Source organism: Phyllobates terribilis, unplaced genomic scaffold (genome assembly GCF_046119375.1).
Source record: "Phyllobates terribilis strain yellow unplaced genomic scaffold, ASM4611937v1 Scaffold_2__4_contigs__length_985480577, whole genome shotgun sequence".
Lineage (NCBI taxonomy): Eukaryota > Metazoa > Chordata > Amphibia > Anura > Dendrobatidae > Phyllobates > Phyllobates terribilis.
This window is the reverse complement of record NW_027362762.1, coordinates 616566906-616580534: the sequence shown is the minus strand read 5'-3', so window position 1 is coordinate 616580534 and position 13629 is coordinate 616566906. Positions and strand designations below refer to the sequence as shown.

The 13629-nt window shown below is 48.1% G+C and overlaps 1 protein-coding gene across 3 annotated transcripts in view; it reads left to right on the top strand.

The window, feature by feature from the left end:
- Positions 1–13629, top strand: part of MYO19 (myosin XIX) — a 264615-nt gene that overhangs the window by 208327 nt on the left and 42659 nt on the right. For all 3 annotated transcript variants that reach the window (XM_073666532.1, XM_073666533.1, XM_073666534.1), the window contains one exon: positions 9735–9878. In XM_073666532.1, coding sequence (XP_073522633.1) covers positions 9735–9878 — 144 coding nt within the window. The remainder of the gene's footprint in view (positions 1–9734; positions 9879–13629) is intronic.

The window sequence follows — 13629 nt, the reverse complement described above, 5'->3', positions numbered from 1 at the left end:
CTGAAGGAAACACTATGCTCAGGCAGGGATAGAAGGGAGCTGCTGAGCTATATACCAAGTGACAGACAGCAATAGGCTGAGGACGCACAAGGGGTGTGACCCACAGCAGGTACAAAAGGCAGGAAGTGATCGGGCGCCGCCCTTAAGCAGCAGAAACAGACACAAACAGACAGCATGGAGGGAAGCCAGAGAGACATTCTGGACAGGAGATCAAGTGCGCCCTCTTGCACAGTGGGAGATGGACCACCATGCAAGGACGCCGCCAGGTATGTTACACACTGCCTCACTACTGAGCATGTACATAAAGTGCAGCACACATTCATCTCAACTAAAAGCCGACATCCTTAGATCAGGAATAGGACAGACATTTATAGGACATTTCATCTTTCCCAAAGTCTTATGAAAACATTTACAGCACATCCTGCATTGTACCACTATACCCAATTTATTATATATTTTAGGAGTTGGAGTCGGTCCATTATATTCTGAATCCACCAAAATGGACACTGACTCCGACTCCACAGCCCTGTTTACTATATGTCTTCATTCCACCAGCATAATTTTTCAACAATATTTTATTTTTAGATCTTAGAATACTTAAAAGTTTAGCAGCAAATTTTTTTATTTTTTCATGGAAATTTACAAAATCAATTTTTTTTATGGATAACTTCTCATTTGATATGACTTTGAAGGGCCTATATATTGTTTCATATTCTGCTTTTGTGTTCAGATATATTCTGTATATTTTCTTTTTGATTTTCCTTTTTTATTATTGGGCATTATGTTAATGATGTGACATGGAGGTTTGGTTATTTAAAGAAGATTGGTTTATGTTCGTAAAAAAAATTTGAGACTGACCATAATATTTCATTATGTTGTTCGGAAAAAATACAAGAATAGTTGGACATATGCACTTACTGTATATTCAGCATTATTATAGCTGAATTTTCCTATCACCCATAACTGCACCACATGAAGAGGGAATCCACCCTTCAAAGGCAGGAAACCTACAGGATAAAAGGGCGGAGCCTCTCCCACGCATCAGTTGGTTTCCTGTCCTTGAGGAAGGGAACCTACATCCTGGAATTGTCCTGAAGAAAAAAGCCCATGAGATTTTGTACTTACTCAGGCCTGCTGGGTAGCGGTATGGTACTGATCTGGCTGGAGAAGGGGGTCCTGGAGGCCCGACAGTGGTTCCCTGGGGGAAATCAGCTGATGTGTGAACGCTGGTAGCGGCATAATGAGTATATGCATATGCCGGCCGTCGCATTGTCCTGAGTCTTCACATCCTTAGGGCCTACCTGTCTGGAGGCGCACCCTGATGAAAGGTGTGCCGGTGATGGTGACTTCTGGGTGACTCCGTGGGAGGCGCCCAATCGGGCTGGGCTCAGTGGCGTGCGCTTGTAATCCCGGCTGCTTGTGAGGCTGAGACTGGCGAATCGCTTGCGTCCAGGAGTTTTGGGCTGCACTATGCTATGTTGATTGAGTGTCCACACTAAGTTCGGAAACAATATGGGGGGAGCTCGGGGCAGCTGGGAAGCGGCTGGATAACAGCCTCTTAGAACCCTCCTGAGTAGCGATAACAGCGGCAGCAGCGGGAGAAGTGGTGGCAACAGCAACAGGGGTGGATTAAGAGTAGCAAGGGCCCCGGGCAGTTTAGAAGGCGCGGGCCCCCCCCCTTCCCCACACCCCACACACACACCTGATTTATCACGTGACATGTCACATGATCCCCTGTGATAGATCATGTGATAGTTCACGTGAAATTAATTTGGCACAATATTAATTATAATATTTTTTTTTAGGCTGTGTGCCCACTATGCGTTTTTTAAGCGTTTCCGCAGCGGCAATTCTGCTGCAGAAACGCTTAAAAAACGCTTGGTAGAAGGTCTGCCATGTTCCCCAATGATAATCCGCATGTGCTGTGTACATGCTGCGGAAATTTCCGCTGCGGATTATCATTGCGGAAAAATCCGCAGCATTACCAATTATTTTGCGGAAGCGCGGCGTTTTCGCCGCCATTGACTTGCATTAGAACGCATGGAATCCGCATCACTGCATCTGTAGATGCGGAATTCATGCGTTTCAATGTGCGGATGGTACCCGGGTGTGGAGGACAGGAGACTCTCCTCCGGACCCGGGTACCATAGAACCTGTAAAAAAAGAATAAAATAAAAAATAAATATTATACTTACCTTCTGATGGCCCCCGGTGTCTTTATCCGATGCGTCTTGGCTTGCCGGCAGCTTGCGATGGTCTGAAAAGGACCTGCCGTGACGTCATTTAGTCATGTGACGGGCCATCAGAAGGTAAGTATATATTTTTTATTTTTTACCATTCTTTTACGGTCACACTATATAAATCCATGCTGGTTGCATGGATTTATATAGTGTAACCAAGTTGTCAAGCACTTTCCAAGTGATGCTAAAATCGCTTGGAAAGCGCTTGTCAACCCGCATGCGGAAATGCAAGTGAAGAACTCTTCACATCCGCATGTCCCTGGCAGGAAAACGCATGTACAATCCGCATGTAAAATCCGCATGCGTTTTTTCTGCCAGGGAGATGCAGAAACGCTCAAAAAAAATCCGGAACATTTCTGTATCATGGGCACATAGCCTTACATTAATTGTATGACTCAATATTGAGCACACGTAGCCATCTATACACAGCGGGAGGCTGCACGGTGCCATCTATACACAGCGGGAGGCCACACGTAGCCATCTATACACAGCGGGAGGCCGCACGTAGCCGTCTATACACAACGGGAGGCCGCACGTAGCCGTCTATACACAACGGGAGGCCGCACGTAGCCATCTATACACAGCGGGAGGCCGCACGGCGCCATCTATACACAGCGGGGGGGCGCACGGCGCCCCCCCCCAGAGACAGCAGGAGGCTGCACGGCACCATCTATACTCAGCAGGAGGCCGCACGGCGCCATCTATACTCAGCGGGAGGCCGCACGGCGCCCCCCCAGAGACAGCAGGAGGCCGCACGGCGCCATCTATACTCAGCAGGAGGCCGCACGTAGCCATCTATACACAGCAGGAGGCCGCACGTAGCCATCTATACACAGCAGGAGGCCGCACGTAGCCATTTATACACAGCAGTAGGCCGCACGGCGCCATCTATACACAGCAGGAGGCCGCACGGAGCCATCTATACACAGCAGGGGGCCGCACGGCGCCATGTATACACAGCAGGGGGCCGCACGGCGCCATGTATACACAGCAGGGGGCCGCACGGCGCCATGTATACACAGCAGGGGGCCGCACGGCGCCATGTATACACAGCAGGGGGCTGCACGGCGCCATCTATACACAGCAGGAGGCCGCACGGTGCCATCTATACACAGCAGGGGGCCGCACGGCGCCATCTATACACAGCAAGGGGCCGCACGGCGCCATCTATACACAGCAGAGGGCCGCACGGCGCCATCTATACACAGCAGGGGGCCGCACGTCGCAATCTATACACAGCGGGAGGCCGCACGGCGCCATCTATACATAGTGGGAGGCCGCACGGCGCCCCCCCCCCCCAGAGACAGCAGGAGGCCGCACGGCGCCAACTATACTCAGCAGGAGGCCGCACTCAGTCACGCACACACACAAACATATACAGACATATACATACACGCATAAACACATTTGAAACACAAAAATACATATAAACAGACATCACACAATGATATCTGCCTGCACACACACACACACACACACACATACACACACACACCTACACACATTGACTCACCAGCCCCCGGCTCCATTCCTCCTGCCTGCTCTGACTTCTCCGTTGCAGCAGTGCAGGCCGGGCGCACACTGCGTGACGTCACAGCTAGGAGACACGGCCGCGCACAGGGCCGTGTCTCCTAGCAGTGATGCGGCCGGGCCAGCACAGGGAAGTTAACTGCTGCAGTGCTGGCCCGGCCGATGAAGAAGTAGCGGCGGCCGCTGCTGGGGGAGCGGTCCGGGGCCCCCCCTCCTGCCACTGCTACCGGTATGTGTCGCGGCGGCCCGCACATATAATGAGGGCAATCCGGCATTAGACACCCCGCCCGGAGCCGCGGGCCCCCTGCAGGCTCGGGGTCCCGGGCGGTAGCCCGGATTGCCCTCATTATAATCCGCCTATGAACAGCAAGAGCTGATAGCGGCAATAGCAGTCAAGGGCGGCAGCAGCAGTGCCGGGAAGGTGGATTGTGCCAGCAATATGGATGAATCCACAGCCTTCAGAGGAGATCATTCAGAAGAAATAATTCCTCCTTCCTCTACCTTAACTGCTCCTGAGTGGTGAGTGACCTTCGTGAATGTTCACTTTGTAATTAGTTTTCTTATCATTTTCCTTGTTAAGAAAAGTCTATGAAGTGTATGACAAAAACCAAGAACGTGGAATGTGCACTGTGCAGGGCAAGGTTATCAAAGTGTAGGATTGCTTCTTACAATAGGTGACACTAGCATTCAAGTCCTCTTCCTCTCTGAAGAGACAATTTGCATATAGAAGAAGCTATGTCAGTCTTGTATAGAGAAAACTATATGTGAGGAATCCCCTAACTTCGCCTTAGATATAAGATCAGGTCCCTGATGTTTTGGCTTGACCAGTTGGAAGGTCAACTAAACAATAAAACAGCGAGGGAAAATATCTTATCCACTATCCCTGTGATGTATAGGGCAGCAGCATTCCTGGCTAATGGTTCAGCAGACTCAGTGCTGCTGGCGGCTAGGTCTGCGGCTCTGTCTAGTGCGAACCGTAGAGTGCTATGGTTGAAATGCTGGGCAGGAGACATTCAGTCTAGACTCTGTTCTATTCCCTGTCATGGAGAATAACTGTTTGGACCAGTGTTGGATGATATCTTGGAGAAAGCAGGTGATAATAAAAAAGGGCTTCTCTAATTTAGTAATTCCATCATAAAGGAGGTCCTTACGGAGAAAGAGATACAGCCGGAGAAGGCCCCCGAGAGACCAACACAAGTAGGGGGACCAGGAAAAAAAAAAAAGTAGAGGATTCATGTTTGGAGGACGCTCCTCAGATGGCAAAAAACCCACACAGTGACTCTATACTCCAGATGGGATGAAGGCTTTTTCTCTTTTTTTCTGCCTGGGTGCAAATTTTATTGTGCATATGGATTGTCAGTATAGTGGAGTTTGACCTGCAGCTAGTTTCTGGCTGTTCCACTGCAGAATTTTGTGGTGACAAAAGCCTGGAGTTCTCCGGGGTGTGGGGAGGGGGGACAGCTAAATAGATTCCTGAAGCTCTGCCATAAAACTTCTATTTTCAGGTTGCTATATGGTAGTCCTGGATTTGAAGGATGCGTACTATCACATCTCAATTCACGTGGAACATCATAGGTTTATGAGGATTTTTCTCAGTATAAAGGGGAAATCAGACCTTGGGGTTGCAAAGATTGTAGCAGAGATGTCAGCTCATCTACGGGAGAACGAGGCATTGGTGATACCTTACCTCAACATTTTTTCTGATCATGGTCAAAACAGTCAAGCACTGCAGTTCCCAGTTGGCGAAGATCAGGGATACCTTGACATAATTACGTTGGCTGCTCAATTTTTTAAAAAAAAATCAAGGTTAGAACCCAAAAGAGTGCAGATCTTCTTGGGCCTTCTCCTGGAAATTAGTGAATCAGAGATGCTATCTCCCAGAGGAGAAGGAAAAGGTGTTAAAATTAATAAACAATCTGGCCACAACTCTAAGAAAGGCAATGCCATTGTTAGGAACTCTAACCTCCTGCATTCCAGCAGTGTCATAGGCTCAAATACGCAGGATCCTCCAACCTAAAGGAGCTCCTGGCAGTAAAACTGTCCCTAAAAAAAGCTCTTTTCATCCATACAAGGTCACCACAAGAATGTTGTCCGAAAACAAGGTAACCATTGCTTACATAAACCATCAGAGGGGAACCAGGTCCAGTTCTCTAATGATAGTGTCTGATCAGATCTTTTGAGTGGCAGAGGCTAACCTCTGCAGCACTGCACATAAAAAGTGAAGAGAATTGCAGAGCAGAATTTTTGAGCCACACCCAGATAAGGCAGGGGAAGTGGTCTCTGAATCAGACAGTGTTCAATCAAGTAGTGTACCTATGCGGGCTTCCAGTCATAGATCTGTTTGCAAATAAGCAGAACAAGAAGGTAAGGAAATTCTGTTAGTTGGATTCTGGATGTCCGAAAGTAGTGGATGCCTTCCTGTTCAGAGTGGGGTTTGGTTTGGATTATGCCTTTCTGTCCTTGATGTTAATCCCAGCAGTTCTGAAGAAGGCCAGAGAAGATGAAGCAAGAGTAATCCTGATACCCCCATTTTAGCCTGAGAGGCCTTGGATTTCATGGATGAAGATGATGTCATTCCACCGAGCCATGGGTCTTACTAGAGACCCCAGATCTGTTGTTCCAAGGTCCAATTCTGCATTGTCAATTGGCTAACTTACATTTTAATGCATGGAAAAATTACAGTAGAACCTAGAGAAGATTTCTGACAAGCTCAGGGGCAAACGTAGAGCATGGAATACCGGTCAAATTTTGGAGTTCCTCCTTAAGGGGATAGAACAAGGACTACCTACCAGTACTCTTAAAGGTCCAGGTTTCACCTCTGGGTACTTTATATATGATCTGGCCAACAGACGGTGGATATCTTGGTCTATTAAGGCAAGTTTTATATCAAGGCCAATCCCCATTTTAAATATGCCACCTTGGGATTTAAATCTGATGCTTAGGGCTTTAACAAAACCTCCATTTGAACTCATAGATTAATCAGGGTGATAGTTTTTAGGGTAAGGCTTATCTGACTTCATTTACATAGGTCATAGAGGATAGGGTGATTTTACATAGTTACATAGTTTATAAGGCCGAAAAAAGACAAGCGTCCATCCAGTTCAGCCTATTTCTTGTGCACTGCAGCTATTCCGCAGCGTTGATCCAGGGGAAGGCAAAAAAAAACCATGCGGTATAGGCCAATTTACATCATTGAGGAAAAATTCACTTCCCGACACCAATCTGGCAGTCAGATTAAATCCCTGGATTAATTAACTAAGCATAAGATGTAATTTTATTGTTCTCAAGAAAGGCATCCAGGCCTCTCTTGAACTCATTAAGTGAGTTGGACATCACCACTTCCTCTCCCAGAGAGTTCCAGAGTCTCACGGCTCTGACCGTAAAGAATCCCCTTCTATGCTGGTGCAGGAACCTCCTTTCCTCCAGACGCATAGTGTGCCCCCTCGTCTTTGTCACCATCCTTGGTATAAACAGGTCATGGGAGAGATCTCTGTACTGCCCCCTGATGTATTTATACATGTTTATGAGGTCTCCCCTAAGCCTTCTCTTTTCCAATGTAAATAGGCCTAATTTTGACAACCTCTCTGGGTATTCTAGTCCCTCCATTCCCTTTATTACCTTAGTCGCCCTCCTTTGTACCCTCTCTAGCTCCAATATGTCTTTCCTGAGCACCGGAGCCCAGAACTGTGCACAATATTCTAAGTGCGGCCTTACCAGCGCTTTATGCAGAGGAAGAACAATGTTCTCATCATATGCCCCTATTCCTCTTCTGATGCATGCCATGACTCTATTTGCCTTCGCAGCTGCTGCCTGACACTGGGCACTCCAATTTAATTTGCTATTAACCAAGACGCCCAGGTCCTTCTCCATGTCAGATTTCCCCAACGGTTTCCCATTTAATATGTATGGGTGACTGCTGTTTTTCTTTCCCATGTGCATGACCTTACATTTATCGGCATTGAACCCCATTTGCCATTTTTTGGCCCAACTCCCCAATTTATCTAAATCCTCCTGTAGGAGTAGGACTGGACTCTGCCTACCTCCCTAAGGTAGCCTCTAAGTCAGGGAATTGTGCTCCCTTCCTTCTGTGCTAACCCTAGGAATCCTAAGGAAGAGCAATACCATACTCTGGATATTAAGTGAAGTCTAATAAAATATATCTCAGCCACAGGAGCTTTGAGAAGATGGCAGTCACTTTTCATTTTCGTCCATGGCCCTAGGAAACACACTAGCTAGATGGATTAAAGAGGCTATCAAATTAGCATAAACTGCAAGTAATAGAGCAGTCCCGGGATGCCTGAAAGTTCATTCTATTAAGCCTAGTTCAACCTCCTGGATGGAGAAAGCAGATATTTCTATCGAACAGATATGTCAGGCAACGATGTGGTTTTTACCGTGCACCTTCTATAGACACTATAGTTTTGATTTGGGATCTTCTGCTCTTCTATCCTTTAGAAGAAGGATTCTACAGGCTGTGGTCCCACCCTAAAGTTGAATTTCTCTGTAAATCTCTCCGTGGTGCCATGGGTGATGGGAAAGACATAATTATATACCAGTAATTGGATTTTCCAGAACTCATGACAGCACCCTTATATTCCCTCTTGTCACTGGTAATGGGTGATCACTTGTTTCCTTCATGGTGTTGGTTTCACTAGCGCTTGAGGAAGCAATTTTGTGTTGATGTTTGAAGTTGTATATAACTGTTAAAGGGTGTCCTCTCATGCTTCATAATCCAACTGATGTGTGGGAGAGGATTGGGCCTTTTATTCTGTAGGTTTTCTGTACTTGAAGTGTAGATCCCCTCTATCATGCTGTCATGAGTTCTGGAAAATCCCATTACTGATAAGTAATGACCTCTTTCCTTGTGCATGTGTTAGCACTTAATGTTTTGCTATTATGGTTATTTTTGACATGTGTATGTGACTGGAGAATATGAGAACTGTTAGGCTGCGTGCTCACTATGCGTTTTTCAAGCGTTTTTTGCCCCAGAATTTCCGCAGTGAAAACGCTTAAAAAACGCTTGGTAATACGTGCCCCATGGTCCCCAGTGATAATACGCACATGCTGTGCACATGCTGCAGAAATTTCCACTGCGGATTATCATTGCGGAAAAATACGCAGCATGTCCATTAATTTTGCAGATACGCAGCGTAATTGCTGCCATTGACTTGCATTGAACCGCATATTATCCGTATGAGCACATGTGCCCATCCGGATATCATATGGTTCAATGTGCGGATGGTACCCGGGTTTGGAGAAGAGGAGACTCTCCTCCAGACCCAGGTACCATAGAAACTGTTAAAAAAAAGAATTTAAAATAAAGATTATACATCCGATGGCCCCCGGTCTCCTCAGCGATGCGTCCGGTCTGTTGTATGAGTCGCGGTGGTGTGAAAGGACCTGCCTGACGTCATTTAGTCATGTGACAGGTCACACGACCGCTGACGTCGGCGTGTAGGCAGTTGTAAGCACTCTCCTACACTTAGATTGACGGCCAGCTCTGCACACATGCACCGCACACACTCTTCAGAACTGGCTGTCAAAGTGCTGGGAGATGATTACAGCCGCACTCACCGTGTAGTGACTGTGACCACTCTCTGTCCCGCTCCAATGATTGGAAGCGAGTGGCTGTAGATAGAATAAAATTTTAGTTTTGCCCTGAGCCACTGCTCCAGTAAGCCAGGTACTCAGGATTTAAATGCTGGATATTGTTAATTTACTATATTACTGTGGGAAACTTCCACCTAGATTTGTGAAGGCTATTGCAAGAAGATGCTTTGTGCAATCATATTGTTCGACTTGCTGTATTTCTTTCATTCTTTGGCAGTTTTTTTTAAGAAACAGATTTTTTTTTTTCAATTTCATAGTAACGTTTCTTTTTAAGTCATTATTTGCTCTGAAATATATTCCCGTACAGTAGTTGAAGCCTGTTTAAAATCTGTAATTTTTGTATTCCTTATCTAGGACCCTGTTCCACCAGAACTTATTCAACTTTTGCACGAGACGAAGGACAGACTACTTCAAAAGGTGTTTCCAATAGTCACTAACCATGTTGATGTTGGTGCACACAACAGAATATCAGCTGTGACAGTTGTTTCCAAATTTAAGGTTCGTTATTAATTCTCCATTCTATGCAGTCAGAGTATGCCAGTTTGAGAAAGGGCAAATTATGGGGAAATTAACAGAACAACTTTTTATTACCAAAAGTAAAGTAGTTGAATAGATATATGACATTAAAATTGCAGGGTGAGAGCTTAAATGTGTTGTCCATGGCTATTGATGACCCATGTTTAGATCACCTTACAGCCCCTATCACCACCATAGACCAGCTATTTTCAGACCGTTTGACTGCCTTAGGCCTCCTTTACATGTCCGTGTTTCCAGTACCTGTGGTATGCCTTTTTTTCCCAGATACTGTAACATACCTGGCGGCGTCCTTGCATAGTGGTCCATCTCCCACTGTGCAAGAGCGCGCACTTGATTTCCAGTCCAGACTATCACTCTGGCTTTCTTCCATGCTGTCTGCTTGCCTCTGTTTCTTCTGCTTAAGGGCGGCGCCCGATCACTTCCGGCTTCTTGTAGCTGCTGCGGGCACACCCCTTGTGCGTCCTCAGCCTATTGCTGTCTGTCACCTGGTATTTAACCCAGCTCTTTCCTGGAATCCTTGCCTGAGCATCTTGTTCTGTCAGTTGGCCTTTGGTTGCTGACGTGCCAGGTCCTTCCCTGTTCCCTGCCTTACGGTATCAGTTCCCGTGTCTGAACTGTGTCCTGTCTGTGCACTCTAGCCAGCTACCTGTCTGAACACGCTCTTAGCCTGTTCATCCTGCCTTCTAGGGGCTGCATACCTAGATCTGTTTCTGTGTTTGTTTGCCTGTCTGTCCGCCTTCCTGAGGCTGTATTTCTAGGCCAGTCTGAACACGCTCCTTGCCTGTTTGTCCCGCCTCTCTGGGGGCCGCATACCCAGACTCGCTCCTGTCTCTCGCTGCAGTGTCGGTTTCTGTCCGAACACTCAGTTCCTGTCTGTACACTCTCCTACCTTTTACCTGTTTTGTTTATATGTCCGTCCCTTCCCTTTTTCTGCAGAGTCTGAACCTGCTCCAAACTCTTACTCGTAGTCGCAGTACTTTCGTTTGTGAGTTTAGTGTCCACTTGCTACTTCATTGCAAGTATCTAGTGTGTATCTGGTTCTGCCTTTCCCTTCCTGTCTGTTCCGTGTGAACAGGGCCCTGTCCCCTCTGCTCCGCCTTGCTCACCGCTCCTACGGTTTCCGCTCTGCTCCGCCTTGCTCACCGCTCCTGCGGTTTCCGCTCTGCTCCGCCTTGCTCGCCGCTCCTGCGGTTTCCGCTCTGCTCCGCCTTGCTCGCCGCTCCTGCGGTTTCCGCTCTGCTCCGCCTTGCTCGCCGCTCCTGCGGTTTCCGCTCTGCTCCGCCTTGCTCGCCGCTCCTGCGGTTTCCGCTCTGCTCCGCCTTGCTCGCCGCTCCTGCGGTTTCTGCTCTGCTCTGACCCTTTGCTCGCCGCTCCGGCAGTCTCGCTCTGCTCTGACCCTTTGCTCGCCGCTCCGGCAGTCTCGCTCTGCTCTGACCCTTTGCTCGCCGCTCCGGCAGTCTCGCTCTGCTCTGACCCTTTGCTCGCCGCTCCGGCAGTCTAGCTCTGCTCTGACCCTTTGCTCGCTGCTCCGGCAGTCTCGCTCTGCTCTGACCCTTTGCTCGCTGCTCCGGCAGTCTCGCTCTGCTCTGACCCTCTGCCCGCTGCTCCGGCAGTCTCGCTCTGCTCTGACCCTTTGCTCGCTGCTCCGGCAGTCTCGCTCTGCTCTGACCCTTTGCTCGCTGCTCCGGCAGTCTCGCTCTGCTCTGACCCTTTGCTCGCTGCTCCGGCAGTCTCGCTCTGCTCTGACCCTTTGCTCGCTGCTCCGGCAGTCTCGCTCTGCTCTGACCCTCTGCTCGCTGCTCCGGCAGTCTCGCTCTGCTCTGACCCTCTGCTCGCTGCTCCGGCAGTCTCGCTCTGCTCTGACCCTCTGCTCGCCGCTCCGGCAGTCTCGCTCTGCTCTGACCCTCTGCTCGCTGCTCCGGCAGTCTCGCTCTGCTCTGACCCTCTGCTCGCCGCTCCGGCAGTCTCGCTCTGCTCTGACCCTCTGCTCGCCGCTCCGGCAGTCTCGCTCTGCTCTTACCCTGTGCTCGCCGCTCCAGGCGGCCTCGTCCTGCTCTACTCTCGCTCACCGCTCCAGGCTATCTCGTCTTGCTCTGCTCTTGCTCGCCGCTCCGGGCGGCCTCACTCTGCTGTGTTTGTCCACCGCATCTGCGGTTCTGTTCCTGAGTCCCAGTCTGTACTGGGTCCTATCCACTCTGTGCTCCAACCTGTCGTACGTGCCAGTACCTCCCTGCCTGCATACCAGTCGTGCTTACCAACATCCACCTGCCTGCATACCGGCCGTACCTGCCAGTACCTCCCTGTTTGGATACCAGTCGTGCTTGCCAGCATCCACCCGTCTGCATACCTGCCGTGTCTGCCTGTACCCACCAGTCTGTGTGCCAGCCTAACCTGCCAGTTCCTGTTTTCCCCGGTGTGGGTCAACAGCCGTGTCCGGGGTCTGACCTGGAGTAGCACCTGGTCCCTCCTTGGTGAACTGGCGTCGTATGCCATCGTGCGACCTTGGATCGGGTGGATACTTAGTTACGCCCCTCCAGGCATTCACTCTCCGGTACGGTCCAGTGGAATCACTACATATACACGCACACGCCAGTCAGTCCGGGCGTGTGCATTACAGATACCACTCGTACCCATTATAATCTATGCTGCTATGCACATGTCCATGTTTTTACATGAATCATGTGTCTGTGCAAAACACACAGATACATGCCCATTTTTTTCCGGCGGCACAGATGACAACGGCCAATACAAGTCTATGGGACCAAGAAAAACTTTACAGCACCTGGATGGTATCTATGTGCTGAATGTGTTTCACATCGCAAAGTATAGGAGGAGCTTTGTAATTTAATTCTTTCTTTAGCCATGCCGGAAAAACACTGATGACACATGGATGTTAAACACGAACACACTGATGGCACTAGTACCGTTTTTTTCACGTGTTTCATCACGGACATGTGAAGGAGGTCTCAGAGCCATTCTCGGGTACTGCTACTTGGCTCCCATCAGCACATCATTCATTGCTTCCAGCTGTCACAGGATCTGAACACAGCTGGACTCCAATGAAGGAGTAGAACCATCTTAAGGAGGATCACAAAGAAATGGACATCATGTGACTTAAATATGAGTGTCTGAGCAAAGGGTCTGAATACTTGAAGGTCTTGAAGTTCATCAAGAGAATGCTAAGAGTGTGCAAAGCAGTCATCAATGCAAAAGGTGGCTACTTTGAAGAACCTAGAATATAAGACATATTTTCAGTTGTTTCACACTTTTTTGTTAAGTATATAATTTCACATGTGTTAATTTATAGTTTTGATGCCTTCAGTGTGAATGTACAATTTTCAAAGTAATGAAAATACAGAAAAATCTTTAAATGAGAACTTTTGGTCTGTACTGTACAATACCTTGAAAATGTATTCATACCCCATGAACTTTTTCTACATTTTTTACTGAAGAAAAACATCCCCACACTATGATGCTGTTACCACTGTGTTTGACGGTGGGGATGGTGTTTTTAAGGCGATGGGCATGGTAAGTTTTCTGCCACACATAGCATTTTGCATTTAGCCCAGAAAGTTTTACTTTGGTCTCAGTAGAACTTTTTCGGCTAAATGCAAAACGTATGTATTTCGGAAAACTAACACTGTACATCACCGTGATGTGGAAAAGTTCACTGGGTATGAATACTTTTTCAAAGTACATTATATATGAATAA